This window comes from Mobula hypostoma, chromosome 10 (assembly GCF_963921235.1).
Source record: "Mobula hypostoma chromosome 10, sMobHyp1.1, whole genome shotgun sequence".
Taxonomy (NCBI): Eukaryota; Metazoa; Chordata; class Chondrichthyes; order Myliobatiformes; family Myliobatidae; genus Mobula; species Mobula hypostoma.
Window position 1 is genome coordinate 106,455,217 of NC_086106.1, and position 18,996 is coordinate 106,474,212.

An 18,996-nucleotide genomic window follows, 5' to 3' on the forward strand; every position below is an offset into this window, starting at 1 on the left:
GCGTACAAGTTAGTAGGCTAATTGGTCACATGTGTGTAATTGGGTGGTGTGGGATCATGGGCTGGAAGGAACTGTTGCCACACTAACTCTAAGAAGACTAACTAAAGAGAGAAGATTAATAAAGGGAATGCAGATAATATTGTTTATGTGATTTTCAGGAGGTAATTGATGCAGTTCCATTTAAAAGTTAGCAAAATTAAGCTGCATAGAATTAAAGGACCAGTGGGCGGGAAAGTGGTTCAAAGATGGGGAGCAAAGAGTAGTGATAAGTGGTAGTTTTTACATTCGAGGAAGATATCCAGATGCGTTCTCCAGGGCTACTGCCTCTTTAGGCATATTGATCACCCAGACAGTGATGTGCAACGTGAAATTTCCAAATATGCAGGTGACACAAGGGTTGTAGCTATGATAAGGTACAATAATGGGCTATAAAGGGGTATTTCTCCAGTAGCAAAATAGGCAGAAGAAACTTAATGCAAAGAAGAGTGAAGTGCTATGTTTTGGCAGAGTAAAAAGTCAAGACAGAGAGCATAGATTAAACAGCAATTTAAATGTTTCGTGGAAACACAGGGACCTGAGTATCAGTGTTGAAAATGTCAAGATATTTTAAAGGATTGAAAATTTTTTAAAAAATGGAATGCTAACCTTCATAAACAGAGGCATAGGGTTCAAATGCAGAGCAGTTATGTTGATCTACTGTATATTAAAAACAAATAGATTAAGTCACAACTGGAGTGTTGCGTCCAATTCTGGTCATCATATTTTAAGAAATGCATGATGATATTGTAAATCTTCCAGAAAAGGCTTACTTTGGTTGCATTCTGCTGGTGTTTTAGCGTAAGCTGTTGGAGGTAACAAAAACATGGATAGTGATGCCAAGACCTGCGCAAGGCAATAAAATCTCTCACTTTGCATATAAAATGGTGGAAATCTCTGTAACCTTTATCAGCATGGTGCATCCAGATTGAAGCCATGCAAACGTTGGAGCTAAATTATGAGCACACGTGATGAGACTCCTTGTCTGCTAAAAGTTGGGTTTAGTTACTGCATTGCATTGTGAAGTATGCAGGATGTTAGAATCTGGCATAGTCTAGCTGTTAAAATAAACTGCATCGGGATCAGTTATTGGGGAGGGGGTAAGTTAGATCCCCAAGCTGCAGAGTGCCGCAACGTTTAAATGACATGATTTGTGGTGACACAGCCAGTATTTCTGCAACCGCAAATGACTTCAGTGTTTGCCAAATCCCTTAGCCTGGTGGCACGGCAACCAGTCTACACTAGTTACCTTTAGCTGTGCACAATCTGGTTCTTTGGACAGAGAGAAAAAGGAGAAACATCCTACGGGGGGCCTTCGACCTCAGCACTGTGCTTTAAATGGGCTCTCATCATTTTTATTTCCTTCACAGTTTGTCGCTCAGCCTAACTGCCAGCAGCTCCTGGCTACGCTGTGGTATGACGGGTTCCCTGGCTGGCGTCGCCGACACTGGGCAGTGAAGCTTCTAACCTGCATTACCATTGGGTTTCTGTTCCCGATACTATCTGTGGTGTACTTGGTGGCGCCAAAGAGCAGACTGGGACTGTTCATTAAGAACCCTTTTATCAAATTTATTTGCCACACTGGATCCTACCTGACCTTCCTTTTCCTGCTGCTGCTGGCGTCTCAGCACATCGTCAAGACGGATCTTCACATGCAGGGGCCACCACCAACCATTGTGGAGTGGATGATATTACCATGGGTTTTAGGTAAACCTCTCTTCATACGCTCTCCTCTTATTCAGCATCAACTTACATTAGTTCATACCATGTGATGAGATATCAGGAAAGTGGATTTTGGCCATTGGTAATGAAGCTAGATCTGGAGACCAGATGAAAGGAAAAATCGTGAATTTGGCTACAATCAAATGTGAAACTGTTTTAGGCCCAGAAATAAATACTAAAATGGCAGATGTTTGGATAGGACCACTGAATTCGGCACAGGTCCCATCTCACATCAGTCAGGGTATTGATTATAGGATTTGGGACATTATGTTGCAATTGTACAAGACATTGATGAAGCTGCACTTGGAGTACTATCACATTTTGTCACCCTATTATTGAAAAGACCTGTTTAAACTGGAAAGAGTGCGGAGAAGATTTACAAGGCTATTGGCAGGACCAAAACGCCTGAGTTATAGGAAGAAGTTGGCCAGGCTAGGGCTTTAGAAAGACTTGGATAGGTACATGGAGGATCTCAGTGGGAAATGGGCTGAACACAGGAAATTGGGACTGGTTGGATGGGCAGTGTGGTCAGCACAGACCAGATGGGCCAAAGGACCTGTACCTATACTGTATTGCTCTCTGACTCTCTGCTATGCCACAATTAGGGAAGGATATTTACCTTCAAAGGCACACTACCATTACACATTATGGCTGTCAGAGATGAGGCATGGACTGTGAGGGAGGAGGAGGAGGACAGCCACACAAAGAAACATGAATAACTTGATGAGATTGATGTTTGAAAAACATAATGAGATTGATGCCAAGAGGGTGTCTGTGCGCTATCCAGAGTCGTAGAGTCATAGAAAAGTACAGACGGAAGCAGGCCCCTCAGCCCATCTAGTTCAGCTCACACAGGCCATAACACTCACCAGGCCCATCAAAAAGAAGGTGGTGGCTATGGTAGTCTCCTCAGGGGAAGAGAATTCCCACTCAACTTAGTGACAGTGAAAGAAATTTCATTCCTCCTCATGGTGAGTCAGGGTGATCTCTTTACGTCTGCAGGTGGAGATCTGCACAGGAAAATGGAGTTTATGCGGGAGTCTGAGCTCCTACAGCAAGTTGGCTTGAAGAAATAGAAGAATGCTGTGGCAAGCCATTACTGTAACTGATGTACATTCCTTTGCAGGATAGAATTAATGCAGGCAGATCTTGAAAGCAGGGAATGGAGGATTATTAATGGTCTGGCTGAGCTGCCTGACCATTTCTGCTCAACTTTGGCAGGAATGATTGGAGTGTGGAACGGGTCACTTGGCTTGCGCTGAGAATCACAATTCTGCAGATTCTCAAGGGATCTCTTCCAATCTCTTCCAGTTGGTGAAGCCCCATACTGATGACGCTTACCTTTTCTGGTCATTAGAGAAATGAGGCTCTAAATAATGAGCTGGAACATACCCTGAAGCGTACAGTATATAAGATAGGCAGTTAGAATCTTTTCTCGGAGAAATGTTAGGTACTTCAGGATATGAATTAAGGTGAGAAGGGAGACATGCAAGGCTAGTTTTCATTTACCCCGAGAGTGTAAGGTGCCTGGAATGTATTGCCAAGGATGGTGGTGGAAGCAGATATAATAATGTGATTTATGAGCTTTTAGAGAGGGGCAGGGATATATGGGGAACAGTGAAATATGGGTCAGGAGAGATTATCTTAGTTAGGCATTATGTTCTGCATAGACATTATGGGGCAAAGGGCCTGTTCCTTTGTTGTCCTATTCTGTGATCTATGTTCTTTCTCCTGTTCCATTCAAATAATACCAATCCCATTATTGTCACAGTTACACTTAAAATATATTATTGTTATACATGTGAATGTCCATGTGAAAGCCTACAAAGAATAATAATGCATCAGAAAATATTTTAAGAAGGTCGAGGAAGGAGAAAAACTGAGAACATTTTAAGATGATGAGTAAATACTGATCTTACATTTACTAAAAATAAAAACAACATAGAAAACCAGATCAAATGAAGAATTTCAGAAATACAGATAAATAAAACAAATACTTTCTTTTTAGGTTTTATATGGGCTGAAATCAAGGAAATGTGGGATGGTGGTTTTAATGAATATGTGCACGACTGGTGGAACCTGATGGACTTTGCTATGAACTCTTTGTATCTGGCCACCATCTCACTGAAGATCGTTGCCTATGTGAAGGTGAGTAGTCAGTATACTGTACACTTCAACACAGGCATCCCAGTAAGCACCATTAATGATAGCAGGATACACCTTTGGTAGTGATTGCGATGGAAGCAATTTGTGAAATCTGTGTATCACCCAGAAAGTGTTGCACAGCATTTGAACATGATGGTTAACTGTGAGCTGCACCAATAAGGTAAACCCTCCCATGTAAATTTTCCTTTAAAGAATATCCATTTGAGGGATGAATGGAGGTACTCCAGGGAATGATTGTTCTTGTATACAGGGGAATGGTTGATCAGAGTCCATGGTTGTTTGAGGGGTCAATTGTTGTACGTGTAAGCAGGCCAAAGCTAATTGAACTTGGAGAAAAATACCTATTGTCATTCACCCTCTTCCCTGGGGAAATTCCATGGGTACAGATTATATTGGATCAATTTCAGGCAAACCCAGGTTCTAAAAAGGGTAACACGAGGAAATCTGCAGATGCTGGAATTTCAAGCACCACACATAAAAGTTGCTGGTGAACGCAGCAGGTCAGGCAGCATCTCTAGGAAGAGGTACAGTCGACGTTTCGGGCCAAGACCCTTCTTCAGGACTAACTGAAAGAAGAGATAGTAAGAGATTTGAAAGTGGGAGGGGGAGGGGGAGATCCAAAATGATAGGAGAAGACAGGAGGGGGAGGGATGGAGCCAAGAGCTGGACAGGTGATTGGCGAAAGGAATGTGAGAGGATCATGGGACAGGAGGCCTAGGGAGAAAGAAAGGGGGAGGGGGGAAAGCCCAGAGGATGGGCAAGGGGTATAGTGAGAGGGACAGAGGGAGAAAAAGGAGAGAGAGAAAAAGAATGGGTGTATATAAATAAATAATGGATGGGGTACGAGGGGGAGGTGGGACATTAGCGGAAGTTTGAGAAGTCAATGTTCATGCCATCAGGTTGGAGGCTACCCAGACGCCCCGTCCGTTATTTATTTATATACACGTATTCTTTTTCTCTCTCTCCTTTTCTCCCTCTGTCCCCCTTGCCCATCCTGTGGGCTCCCCCCCTCCCCCTTTCTTTCTCCCTAGGCCTCCTGTCCCATGATCCTCTCACATTCCTTTCGCCAATCAACTGTCCAGCTCTTGGCTCCATCCCTCCCCCTCCTGTCTTCTCCTATCATTTCGGATCTCCCCCTTCCCCTCCCACTTTCAAATCTCTTACTAGCTCTTCTTTCAGTTAGTCCTGACGAAGGGTCTCGGCCCGAATCGTCGACTGTACCTCTTCCTAGAGATGCTGCCTGGCCTGCTGCATTCACCAGCAACTTTTATGTGTGTTAATTCTAAAAGGGCTTTCTTTTTTCACATATTGTTGGTTTCTTTAATACATAGGGCATAGTTTTCCGTAACATCCTTGTTTTACTGCTCTCTGACCAAGGTCATGGGGAATAGGGGTAAATTGTGGGTTTGGGGAATATCCACTTCCTGCCCTATAGCTACTTCAAATAGATTATCAAGTCAGATTCCTCATTTATCACTTTTATCAAATTGTTTTCTCCCCCTTAGTAAGACCAAACCTTACTAAACACAAGTTCTGGATAGAGCAGATTTCTTTGTATCTTGAGCTACATGTTAGGAAATTCAGGAGGACAAATCACTGTTGAATCACCCACGTATCTCAGGGTAGTATATGGTGAATTATATGTACTTTGATAATAAATATACCATGAATTTTCATCATCTGTAATACGTACGGGCAGTTCATTCAAGTTATTGCTGATTGATACACTTTTAAATTTGGTTTTGTTTAGGAACATTGAAATATTTTAAATGGAATATTATTTACATACTTAAGTTTTGTTTTTTTTTCCTTCTGATCTATTCTTCCCTCTCTGAGTTGTTGTGGGCAATGCATCAATTAGTTCCTTGAACTCTGCTATTGGGATAGCACAGCAGAATGTGCCTCCAGGTTCCACTATATCTCAAGCCATCCCAGGTTGCTTCATCCACAATTAGTGTCAGAAAATGAAAGGAGGAAGATCACTTGAATCAAAAGTCCCAGTGTGATACTCTTAATTAGACATAGATTTTTGTATAAAAGAGCCTACACAGTTACCGGAGAACCCACTTGAGCAGGTTTTGCTCTGGTAGGGTATAAAACTTTAAAAGCCAGTTGAAAATATATACATTCTGCTGATACATACTCAATCAGCCGGATATATTGCTGAGCAGAAGCTTTTACGCCAAGTAAGACTGGGGGGGTGGGGGATCAAAAGCAGTGCATACATGTTCAAGCAATGTCAAACAAATTTCAAACACATCAGTGAACAATTTTATTACTCTAAATTATGGATGAAGTCTGCAAAAAGAACTATGATTTTCCTTTCTCAGGTCATCAAATCTTTACCACAAAAAATTCAATAGATTTAAATTTTAATAACAAACTCCAAATAACTTTTGGTCCAGATGGCACCTGTGTACAATGCTCCCATGGTTGACATCTTCTGGAGAGACCACAAAACCACTTACTTCTCTTCTTTTATGTCTTTTACATTTTTTTCGTCTTGAGTGAGATTCTGGAACTGTTGGAGGCCGTGATTTTCAGTTTGTAGATTGTTTGGGTCTTTCGGCACTCTGCAGTCTCTGTGAGGATTCTGGGAGGCAGAGACAGCATGCGTGGACCTCACGGTGAGAAGGTTGTGGAACGGACTGCGAGGCTAATGTTCAACTCCATTTCACCAATTAAAGCTTCCATTGTTCACCGATTAAAGCGATGAACGAGATTGAAACATCAAATCGAATGCGGAGGGTGAGCGCCAATCGCCTGCCTTTTGATCGCAGGTGGAATCACTCTGTTGCTGGAGAGGGAAGTCTGCCTTTTGATCGCAGGTGGGATCGCTCAGCTATCGGAGAGGGGAGTCTGCCTCTTGATCGCTGGTGGGATCATTCTGCCACTGGAGAGGGGAGAATGCCTTTTGATCACAGGTGGGATCGCTCTGCTATCAGAGAGGGGAGTCTGCCTCTTGATCGCAGGTGGGATCGCTCAGCTATCGGAGAGGGGAGTCTGCCTCTTGATCACTGGTGGGATCTCTCTGCTGTCGGAGAGGGGAGTCTGCCTCTTGATCACTGGTGGAATCGCTCTGCTGCCGGAGGGGGGAGACTGCCTTTTGATCACAGGTGGGATCGCTCTGCTATTGGAGAGGGGAGTCTGCCTCTTGATCGTTGGTGGAATCGCTCTGCTATTGAAGAGGGGAGTCTGCCTCTTGATCACTGGTGGGATCTCTCTGCTGTCGGAGAGGGGAGTCTGCCTCTTGATCACTGGTGGAATCGCTCTGCTGCCGGAGGGGGGAGACTGCCTTTTGATCACAGGTGGGATCGCTCTGCTATTGGAGAGGGGAGTCTGCCTCTTGATCGTTGGTGGCATCTCTCTGTTATCGGAGAGGGGAGTCTGCCTTTTGATCACTGGTGGGAATGCTCTGCCACTGGAGAGGGGAGACTGCCTTTTGATCGCAGGTAGGATCGCTCTGCTGCCACAGAGGGGTGAGGCTACAAATGTGCTAGGAGAATGTTACCCGGGTTTTCTGTGCTTTGGATACTGACTTGGACTATGGACTTTTTTTCCAGTCTTATAGTTTTTTTATACTCTGTGTTTCTCACCCGATCTTTCTCATTTGTTTTGTGTGTGTGGGCGAGAGGGATTTGGGGCTTGATGCGTCTGTTCCATTTTTGTTCATATTTTTTGAGTGGGGAGGAGGGATTTGGGGGTTAGTGATCATGCTGTCATTCTTTTCTTATTTGGTTTTGTAGCTATCTGGAGAAGAAGACTTTCAGAGTTGTATACTTTGATGATAAATGAACCTCCGAACTTTTGAATATTGGGAACACAATATAAGATATTATATGAATACACTATTTGCTTTTAACAGGCACAGTCACTGACAGTCACTCAAATATACTTCTATGTTGTGTGTGTGCAGTCCTAGGAGTTTCTTACTAAATCCAGAAACTAATATTTTAAGATGCACACAAAATGCCAGAGAAACTCTACAGAGGGGAATAAACAATCAATGCTTTGGGCTGAGACCATTCATCAATATTTTGAGTACATTGTTCACTACTACCAGCATCTGCCATATCTCTTGTGGTTAAAATATTTTAAGAAACTTTCCATTGGTTAATATTTTAATAAGCCAGTAGGCAGTTCAGAATCAGAATCAGGTTTAATATCCCTGGCATACATGAAATGTTTTGATTTGTAGCAGCAGTACAATGCAATAATAAAAAACTATAAATTACAATAAGAAATATATTCAGAACATTAAACTGAGTTTAAAGTTTTATATGTAATTTTATATTGAGTCTAAGTAGTGCAAACAGAAACCAAAAGAATAAGACGATAAGACCATATGACATAGGAGCAGAATTAGGCCATTCAGCCCATCGAGCCTGCACCACTATTACATCGTGGCTGGTCCGGATCGCACTCAACCCCACTTATCTGCCTTCTCGCTACATCCTTTCATGCCCTCACCTATCAGGAAATGATCAGCTTCTGCCTTAAATATACCGATGGACTTGGCCTCCACTGGAGTCTGTGGCAGAGCATTCCACAGATCCACTTATCTCTGGCTAAAAAAATTCCTCCTTACCTCTGTTCTAAAAGGTCACCCCTCAAATTTGAAGCTGTGCCCTCTAGTTCTGGATACCAAACGATCCTCATATGTTAACCCCTTCATTCCTGGAATCATCTTTGTGAACCTCCTCTGGACTCTCTCCAATGACAACACATCCTTTCTGAGATATGGGGCCCAAAACTGTTGACAATACTCCAAGTGCGGCCTGACTAGTGTCCTATAAGACTCAGCATTATCTCCTTGCTTTTATATTCTATTTCCCTTGAAATAAATGCCTACTTTGCATTTGCCTTCTTTACCACAGACTCAACTTGTAAATTGACCTTCTGGGAGTCATGTACGAGGACTCCTAAGTCCCTCTGCACTTCTGATGTTTAAACTCTCTCCCCATTTAGATAATAGTCTGCACTATTGTTCCTTTTACCAAAATGCATTATCATACATTTCCCACTGTATTCCATCTGCCACTTTTCTGCCCTTTCTTCCAATTTGTCTAAGTCTTACTGCAATCACATTGTTTCCTCAGCCTACCTACCCCTCCACCTATCTCTGTATCATCCACAAACTTTGTCACAGAGCTATCAATTCTATTATCCAAATCATTGAAAATGAATGTGAAAAGTAGCAGTCCCAATACTGGCCCCTGAGGAACAATGCTAGTCACCAACAACCAAACAGAAATGGCCCCTTTCATTCCCACTCACTGCCTCCTGCCTGTCAGCCTTTCCGCTATCCATGTCAGTATCTTTCCTGTAACACTATAGGATTCTATCTTGCTAAGCAGCCTCATGTGTGGCACCTTATCTAATGCCTTTTGAAAATCTAAGTGAATGACACCCACTGCCTCTCCTTTGTCCACCCTACTTGTTACTTCCTTGAAGAACTCTAACAGATTCGTCAGACAAGATTTCCCTTTACAGAAGCCATGCTGACTTTGACTTATTTTATCATTAGTCTCCAAATACCCTGAGACCCCATCTTAAGCAATGGGCTCCAATACTTTCCTAAGCACTGAGGTTAGGCTAGCTGGCCTATAATTTCCTTTCTTTTGCCTTCCTCCCTTCTTAAAGAGTGGAGTAACATTTGCAATCTTCCATTCCTCCAGGACCATGCCAGAATCAAGTGATTCTTGAAAGATCATGAACAATGCATCCGTTAACACTTCAGCAACCTCTCTCATGACTCTGGGATGTAGCCCATCTTGTCCAGGTGACTTATCCTATTAAGACCTTTGAGTATGCCGAGCACCTTTTCCTTTGTGATAGCAATTACACTCACCCCTGCTCCCTGACAGTCACAGACCTCTGGCACACTGCTAGTGTCTCCCACAGTGAGGACAGATGCAAAGTACCCATTAAGTTCAACTACCAATTCTTTGTCCCCCAGTACTACCTCACCAGCATCATCTTCCAGTGGTTCAATATCAACTCGCACCTCTCTTTTACTGTTTATATAACTGAAAATAACTTTTGGTATCCTGCTTTATATTATTAGCTAGTATGCCCTCATATTTCATCTTATCTGTTCTTACAGTTTTTTTAGTTGCCTTTTGTTGGAATTTAAAAGCTTCCCAATCATCCAATTTCCCACTCACTTTTGCTACCTTATATACCCTTTCCTTCACTTTTATGCAGCACTTAATTTCCCTTGTCAGCCACGGTTGACTAGCCCTGCCATTTGAGAACTTCTTCCTCTGTGGGATATATCTATCCTGCCTTGTGAATTATTCCCAGAAACAGTAGCCATCTCTGCTCTGCCATCATCCCTGCCAGTATCTTCCTCCAATCCACCTGGGCAAGCTGCTCTTTCATGCCACTGTAATTCCCTTTATTCCACTGCAATACTGATACATGTGGCTTATGCTTCTCCCTCTCAAATTGCAGTATGAATTCAATCATAAAATGATCACTGCCTCCTAATGGTTCCTTTACATTAAGCTCCCTAACATGATCTGGGTTATTACACACCATCCAGTCTAAGATAGCCTTTCCCCAAGTAGGCTCAAGTACAAACTGCACTAAAAAGCTATCAACAAATTCCCTCTTTTGCAATCCAACACCAACCTGATTTTCCCAATCCCCTTGCATATTAATGTACCCCTTTACAATTGTGTCATTACCCCTATTACATGCCTTTTCCAGATCCCTTTGCAATCTCAACCCCACACCTTGGCTTCTATTTGGAGCCCTATATATGATTCCCATAATGGTTTTTTTTTTAATCCTTACAGTTTCTGAACTCCACCCACAAAGATTTAGCATTCCCTGAATGAGAAAAGAAATAGTGTAGTTTACGTGGGTTCACTGTCCATTCAGAAATCTGATGGCGCAGGGGGAAAAGCTGTTCCTGAAGCATTGAGTGTGTATCTTCAGGCTTCTGCACCTCTTCCTTGATGGTAGCAATGCAAAAAGTGCATGTCCTGAGTAATGGAGGTTCTTAACAATGGTAGCTGCCTTTTAGAGACATTGCCTTTTGAAGATGTCCTCACTGCTGGGGAAGCTAGTGCTCCTGATGAAGCTGGCTGAGTTTACAACTTTCAGCAGCTTTTTCTGATGTGAGCAGTGGCCTCTCCATACCAGATGGTGATGTAACCAGTTAGAATGCTCTCTCTGGCACATCTTTTGAATTTGCGAGTGTCATTGGGTGACACACCAAGCCTTCTCAAACTTCTAATGAAATATGGCTGCTGTCGTACCTTCTTTGTAATTTTGAGCCCTGGGTAGATCTTCAGAGATGCTGACACCCAGGAACTTAAGCTGCTCACCCTCTCTACTGCTGACTCCTCGATGTGGACTGGTGTGTGCTTCCTCGCCTGCTTCTTCCTGAAGACCACAATCAATTTCTTGGTCTTACTACTGAGATAGAGTACAAGGTTGTTGTTCTGTTACCACTCAGCCGGCTGACCCAGTTTGCTCCTGTACACCTCCTCATCACCATCTGAAATTCTGCCAACAATAGTTGTGTCATCAGCAAATTTATAGATGGCATTTGAGTTGTGCTTAGCGACCCAGTCGTGGGAGTAGAGAGAGTAGAGCAGTGAGCTAAGCACTTTATCCTTGTGATGTGCCAGTGTTGATTGTTAGCAAGGGGGAGATGTTATTTCAGATCTGCACTGACAGTGGTTTCTGGGTGAGGAAGTCAAGGATCCAATTGCAGTGCGAGGTACAGATGCCCAGACTTTGGAGTTTGCTGATTAAAACTGAGGGCAATCAACACTGAGTGGTAATCAATAAACTACAGCCTGATGCAGGTATTGCTATAAAGGCATTGAAAAGTTGTGTGTTCATTGCCAACAGTACCAGAAAACCTACCATAGGGAAGCAACAGCGATCAGCTCCCTGTGGCTCAGAAGGGAAGGCAGAGAAGAGGCGTGTAACAGTGACAGGAGATTCCATAACCAGAGGAGCAGAAAGCAGATTCTGTAGACGTAAAAGCGACACGTAGATGATATGTTGCCTCTCAAGTGCCAAGGTCAGGATATCTTGGATCAGGTGCTCAGTGTTGAAAAGGGGGAAGATGAACAGCCAGAAGTCGTGGTACATATTGGTACCAACGACATAGGTAGGAAAAGGGAGAAGGTCCTGAGGAGAGAATTTAGAGTGCCAGGTAGAAAGCTAGAAAGCAGGACTTCCAGGGTAATAATCTCAGGATTGCTGCCTGTGCCAAGCACCGGTGAGGGTAGGAATAGGATGATTTGGCAGATGAATGCATGGCTGAAGAATTGGTGCAGGAGAAAGAGTTTCAGATTTCTGGATCATTGAGCTCACCTCTGGGGAAGGTATGGCATGTACAAAATGGAGAGGTTACACTTGAACCTGAGGGGGACCAATATGCTTGTGGGCAGGTTTGCTAGAGCTGTTTAAGTTAATTTTGCATGGGTATAGGAACTGAAGTAATAAGGCTGAGGATGGGGCTGTTGGTATACAACTAGGTGCAGTGTATAATGAGACTGTGAGGAATTCGGGCAGATGACAGGGCAAAATTGCAGTCACTAGGATGAGTTAAAGTGTAACAAGGAGTCAAGATCAAAAATGGTGATGCATACAGGACTGAATGTGTTATATTTGAACACAAGCAGCATAAGGAATAAGGTAAATGATCTTGTAGCACAGTTGGAGATTGGAAGGTATGATGTTGTGGGCATCTCTGAGTCTGAGAGAAGATCATAGTTCAGTGCTTAACATCCAAGGATACAAATTGTATCAAAAGGACAAGCAGTTAGGCAGAGGGGGTCAGGTGGTTCTGTTGGTAAAAAATGAAATCACATCCTTAGAATGTGATGACTTAGATCAGAAGATGTAAAATTCTTGCGGATAGACTTAAGAAACTGCAAGGATAAAAAGACCCTGATGGGAGTTATATACAAGCCTCTGAACGGTGGCCAGGATGAGGGCTACAAATTACAATGGGAGATAGAAAAAGCATGCAAAAAGGGCAATGTTGAATTTCAATTCGAATTTATTTAAAGCTTACATCCGTCCCACGATGTGTGGGAGTAAAAATCATTCTGTTATGACTTCGTCCCAATGTATAGACATGCGAATTTATGTCTAATGGCTTGTAGAAAGAAGCTCTCCGATAGCCTGTTGGTCCAAGACTGCGGTACTGTTTGCCAGACGGAAGCAGCTGAAACAGTTTATGGTTGGGGTGACTGGTGTCACCAATGATCTTCCAGGCCTTCTTTCTGCACCTGCTGCTGGAAATGTCCTCACTGGAGGGAAGTTCTCAGGTGGTGATACAGCCGGTAAGGATGCTCTCAGTGGTATCCCCGTAGAAGGTCTTGAGCATTTGGAGACTGCCAAACTTCTTCAGTCGCCTGAGGTGGAAGAGACACTGCTTTGCTTTTTTTTTGCCACAAAGCTGGTGTGTACAGTCCAGGTGAGATCTTCGGTTATGCGTATGCCAAGGAACTTGAAACTACTCACCCTCTCAACTGCAGTCATGAGGGCTTTTAATACACTGGTGGACTGGGAAAATCAGTTTGGTGCTGGATCCCAAGAGAGGAAATTAGTAGAATGTCTACAAGATGACTATTTAGAGCAGCTTGTGGTTGAGCCCACTAGGGGAATGGTAATTCTGGATTGAGTGTTATGTAATGACCCAGATCTGATTCGTGGCCTTGGAGGCATGATCATAATATGATAGAATTCACTCTGCAGTTTGAGAAGGAGAGTATAAAATTAGATATATTGTTATTATGGTGAAGTAAAGGGAATTACAGATGCATGAGAGAAGAGCTGACAAAAGTTAATTGGAAGGGACATTAGCAGGGATGATGGCAGAACAGCAGGGGCTGGTATTTCTGAGGGAAATTTGGAAGGCACAAAAAAGATACAATCCAGAGATGAAGGAGTATTCTAAAGGGAGAATGTGGCAACCTTGGCTGCCAAAGGAAGTCAAAGGCAGCATAAGAACAAAAGAGAGGGCATATATAATATAGCAGAAATTAATGGGAAGGTAGAGGGTTGGAAAGGTTTTAAAAACCAACCAAAGCCATCCAAAAAATTGATAAAGAGAGAAAAGTTGAAATATGAAGGTAAGCTAACCAATAATATAAAAGAGGATACAAAAAGCTGTTCAGATATATAAAGAGTAAAAGAGAGATGAGAGTGGATATTGGACTGCTGGCAAGTGATGTTGGAGAGGTAGCAGTGGGGGAGAGGGAAATAGCAAACAAACTTAATAAGTATTTTGCTTCAGTCTTCAGTATGGAAGGTACTAGCAGAATTCCAGAAATGCAAGGGTATCAGGGGGCAGAAATGAGAGTTGTGGCTACTACTAAGGAGATGGTGCTGGGCAGTTGAAAGATCTGAAGGTAGATAAGTCACCTGGATCAGATGGACTGCACCCCAGTTATTTGAAAGATGTAGCTGAAGAGATTGTGGAGGCATTAGTAATGACCTTTAAAGAATTACCAGATTCTGGAATGGTACTTGAAGACTAGAATATTGCAAATATCACTCCACACTTTAAGAAGGGATGGAGGCAAAAGAAAGAAAATTATATGTCAGTTAGCCCGACTTCAGAGGTTGGAAAGATGTTGGAATCCATTATCAAGGATGAGGTTTCAGAGTTCTTGGAGGCACATCATAAAATAGGCCAAAATCAGCATTTCTAAAGGGGAAATCTCGCCTGATAAATCTGTTGGCATTGTTGGAAGAAATAATCACAATAGACAAAGAAGGTAGGCACGATAGACAAGCGTGAAAGACAAAGGATAGTCAATGGATGTTATTTATTTGGATTTTCAGAAGGCCTCTGACAAGGTGCCACACATGAGTCTGCTTAGCAAGTTAAGAGCCCATGGTATTACAGGAAAGGTACTATCATAGATGGAAAATTGGCTGACTGACAGGAGGCAAAGAGTGGGATAGAAGGGGCCTATTTTGGTTGACTACCAGTGAGTAGTGGTGTGCTGCAGAGTTGGTGTTGGGACTGCTTCTTTTCACATGATATGTCAATGTGGAGGCGGGGAAGATGGCGGCACGACGCAGCTCGCAGCAGCCACTCCGGTGGTGATGTCTATTATTTGTCAAGTAGGGTGCCGTGCACAGTCCTGATTTGATGGAGACAGACGTGAGATCACGGAGGAACATCTGGTGAAACTTCTGAAATGCCCGCTTCGCTGCTGCTGCTACTGTGTGGTCCAGAATCTCCAGAGGAGAAGACCCCGAGTCCTTGGCTTTGCTTATAGTTCAGCGGCTGGGGCGGGGTCGAAGCGCTTGGCAGAGGATGGTGCTCGGAGAGGCTGTGTTGGAGGGACTGGTTGGAGGCTCGAAGTTTTTGAACGGACTCAGAGTTCACTGCGGTCAGGTGCTTCCAATGGTGTTGCATTGGCAAGTTGGCAGCGCTTGGAGGTTCATGGCGGAAAGAGTTCCTCCCTTCTGCTGCCTGCGTGAGATGATGGGGCTATTGGGACTTTGAGACTTTTTTTTACTATGCCCATGGTCTGCTCCTTATCAAATTATGGTATTGTTTTGCATTGTTGTAACTATATGTTATAATTATGTGGTTTTGTCAGTTTTAGTCTTGGTTTGTCCTGTGTTTTCTTGTGATATCATTCTGGAGGAACGTTGTATCATTTTTTAATGCATGCAATAAACGAAAACTGAACTGAACTGAACTGAATGATTTTAGATGAATGAATTAATGGCCTTTTTTTGGGCCAGGTTTGCAGACAATACGAAGGTAGGTGGAGGGGCAGGTAGTGTTGAGGAAGCAGGGAGTCTGCAGAAGGACTTAGACAGATTGGGAGAATGGACAAAGAAGTGGTAGATGAAATATAGTGTAGGGAAGTGTATGGTCACGTACTTTGGCAGAAGGAATAAAGGCCTCGACTATTTTCAAAATGAGGAAGAAATTAAAAAATCAGATGTGCAGAGGAACTTGTGAGTCCTCATGCAGGATTCCCTAAAGGTTAATTTGCAGATTGTGTCTGTGGTGAGAAAGGCAAATGTAATGTTAGGACTAATTTGAAGAGGACTAGAATACAAAGGCGAGGATGTAATGCTAAAGCTCTATAAGGAATTGGTCAGACCACACTTGAAGTAGTGTGAGAAGTTTTGGGCCCCTTATCTGAGAAAAGATGAGCTGGCATTGGAGAGGGTCCAGAAGAGGTTCACGAGAATGATCCCATGAATGAAAGGGTTAACATATGAGGAGCGTTTGATGGCTCTGGGCCTATGCTCGCTGGGATTTAGAAGAATGGTGGGGGGCAGGGTGGAAATCATTGAAACCAATTGAATACCGAAAAGCATAGATAGAGTGGATGTGGAGGGGATATTTCTTATAGTGGGGGCGTCTAGGACCGGAGGGCACTGCCACAGAATTGAGAGATGAGGAAAAATTTGTTTTGCCAGAGGATGGTGAATCCATGGAATTTATTGCCACGGACGGCTGTGGAGTCCAAATCATTTTAAGTATCTTTAAGGTGGACATTAGTAGGTTCTTGATTAATCAGGATATCAAAGTTTATGGGTAGAAGACAGGAGAATAGAGTTGCAAGGGATAACAAATCAGCCATGATGGAATAGTGGAGAAAACGCGATGGACTGAATGGGCTAATTCTGCTCCTCTGTCTTATGCTCTCATAGTATGAAGTAGGCTATGTTTATTGCTAAGCAAACATTAGTGCAGCGCTGTGAAATTATCACTCAACAGGGGCTATTTAAATATCTAAAACCATCTGAAGTGTTGGCAAATTATATTTGCAATTGAAAATGTTAAGGCTGTTCCAGCATTGCAGAAATCAGCAACATTATAACATGACACTGAATGCAAATTCTTTATATATAGGACATTAATTTCCATATTGACAGCACCCAAAAAGGGTGAACATGTACTTTCCAAAAGGCAAAGGAGATTGAAGGGGTCTCCAAGTTCTTCTGCACTGAAACATAGTAAGTTAGGAACAGCTTTGTCTACTCTGCCAGTCAGATTTCTGAATAATCCATCAGCCCACGAACAAGACTTTGTTATTCATCCTTTCCTCTATTTATTTTTTGTAACTTGGTGTAATTTTATCTCTTGTGCTGTACTGCTGCTGCAAATCAAGAAATTTCATGGCATATATCAGTGATAATAAACCTGATTCTGGAAAAATATGATGAACCAAAGAACAACACAATCATTCAAAAGAGAAGGATGAACATTTCATTGTGACCAAGCGTGATTAACATATGGACCAGTTGTACTGTGCTTCTAAAATTAAATGCCTTCATCTTCAGTAGAACAGAACTTTGAAATGTATTTCTGCTATTTTATTGTGCATTAGGCCAAGAAAAAATCTCTTGCCTCTCTTTCTTATTGATACATTTTTACAAATTTGGTCTTTAAACCAGACCAGGTGTTCTTTTCTTCAGCAGCAACGCATCATGTGATTCTTTTAGCTTTGTGAAAGAGTAATTTAGAGTTTGTGCTAAGATAGTTTTTACAGCCATTTTGTTTCTTTACGTGAGGTAAGCGGTGTTATTTTGAAGTTTACTGGTTGCTGAAGCAGCTGTTAGCTTCAGGGGAAGAGAATTCTGCCCTTCGTTTATAGCATACATTTATACAGCTTTAATTGAAATTCCTGTGATGTATCAGCTCTCTATTCAAAGTTCAAAGAAAATGTATTATCAAAGTGCATGCAGTTTATGTCACGATTCTAGATGAGATTCGTTTTTGTGGGCATGCACTGTAAAAACAAAGAAACACAATCAAATCAATGAAAAGCTGCCACAACAAAGATGGACAAACTACTAAAGTGCAAAAGACAGCAAATTGTGAAAATACAAAAAAAAAATTTGCAAATGTAGCTCCCCAGTAAGCCTCGGGGTCGCTTAACTCGCTGTTGTCTAGGGGAAACAACTCTTGCCCCCGCCAGACTGGATAATTAAGTTTGTGTGGATGCTGTGTGATGTACCCCACCCCGCCAAATAGCAGACAATACACCATATATGATTAAATGATTACAATTTATAGATATTACTGGAACTATGTAATTAATAGAGATAAAATATAAAAAGAAAGTAAAAGGCACCAAACATCAAAGTTCAACCTCTTCATGCACAACATTTGGAGCTCTAGTAACGTCCTCTGTTCAGTATTCGATCCCCTCTGACCACCTTGTCCCGCCGCCCTGGGACAACCCACGTTGGTCAACCAGACGCTCCACATGAGTCTGTCTTCATCTCCTCTCCTCGCCGATGACCCCGGACCTCGGATTCGGGCTCGGGGTCTTTCCCGTCAGCCAGCTCACAGCACCGCGTCTACTCTCTCTCTCCCCATCGCGCCTTCTGCCCAAAAACCCGCGCATCACAATAGTTTACAGACACACAAAAAAGAATAACATCTATCCCAATTGGTTAACAAATGGATACAATTCTCCTTATCAGTAATATATCCCAAACAAGGTGCTAGAAAGAGAACCATTGTCTCAGCAGTTAACATCACAAAGAAGCCATCTTAATTATAACATAACAAAGCTATTTTAATTAGCCTACGCAGTAACATAAAAGAAGAAACACCTTACAAACACTAAATAATAAATAAATAAATAAATAGATAGATAGATAGATAGATAGATAAATAGGTAAATATTGAGAACATTATAAATGACCTGAATGAGGAAGTGGACGGATGAGTTAGTAAATTTGCTAATGACACAAAGGTTGGGGGTGTTGTGGATAGTGTGAAGAGCTGTCAGTTTACAGTGGGACATTGATAGGATGCAAAACTGGGCTGAGAAGTGGCAGATGGAGTTCAACCCAGATGTGTGAGGTAGTTCATTTTGGTAGGTCAAATATGACGACAGATTATAGTATTAATGGTAAGACTCTTGGCAGTGTGGGGGATCAGAGGGATCTTGGGGTCCGAGTCCATAGGACACTCAAAGCTGCTATGCAGGTTGACTCTGTGGTTAAGAAGGCATACGGTGCATTGGCCTTCATCAATCATGGGATTGAGTTTAAGAGCCGAGAGGTAATGTTACAGCTATATAGGACCCTGGTCAGACCCCA

At 42.6% G+C, this 18,996-nt stretch overlaps 1 protein-coding gene across 1 annotated transcript in view; it reads left to right on the top strand.

The window, feature by feature from the left end:
- The window catches only part of LOC134353392 (short transient receptor potential channel 5-like), a 140,939-nt gene that overhangs the window by 57,071 nt on the left and 64,872 nt on the right, over positions 1 to 18,996 (top strand). Inside the window, exons 4-5 of the mRNA XM_063061417.1 lie at positions 1,407 to 1,743; positions 3,767 to 3,906. Coding sequence (XP_062917487.1) covers positions 1,407 to 1,743; positions 3,767 to 3,906 — 477 coding nt within the window. The remainder of the gene's footprint in view (positions 1 to 1,406; positions 1,744 to 3,766; positions 3,907 to 18,996) is intronic.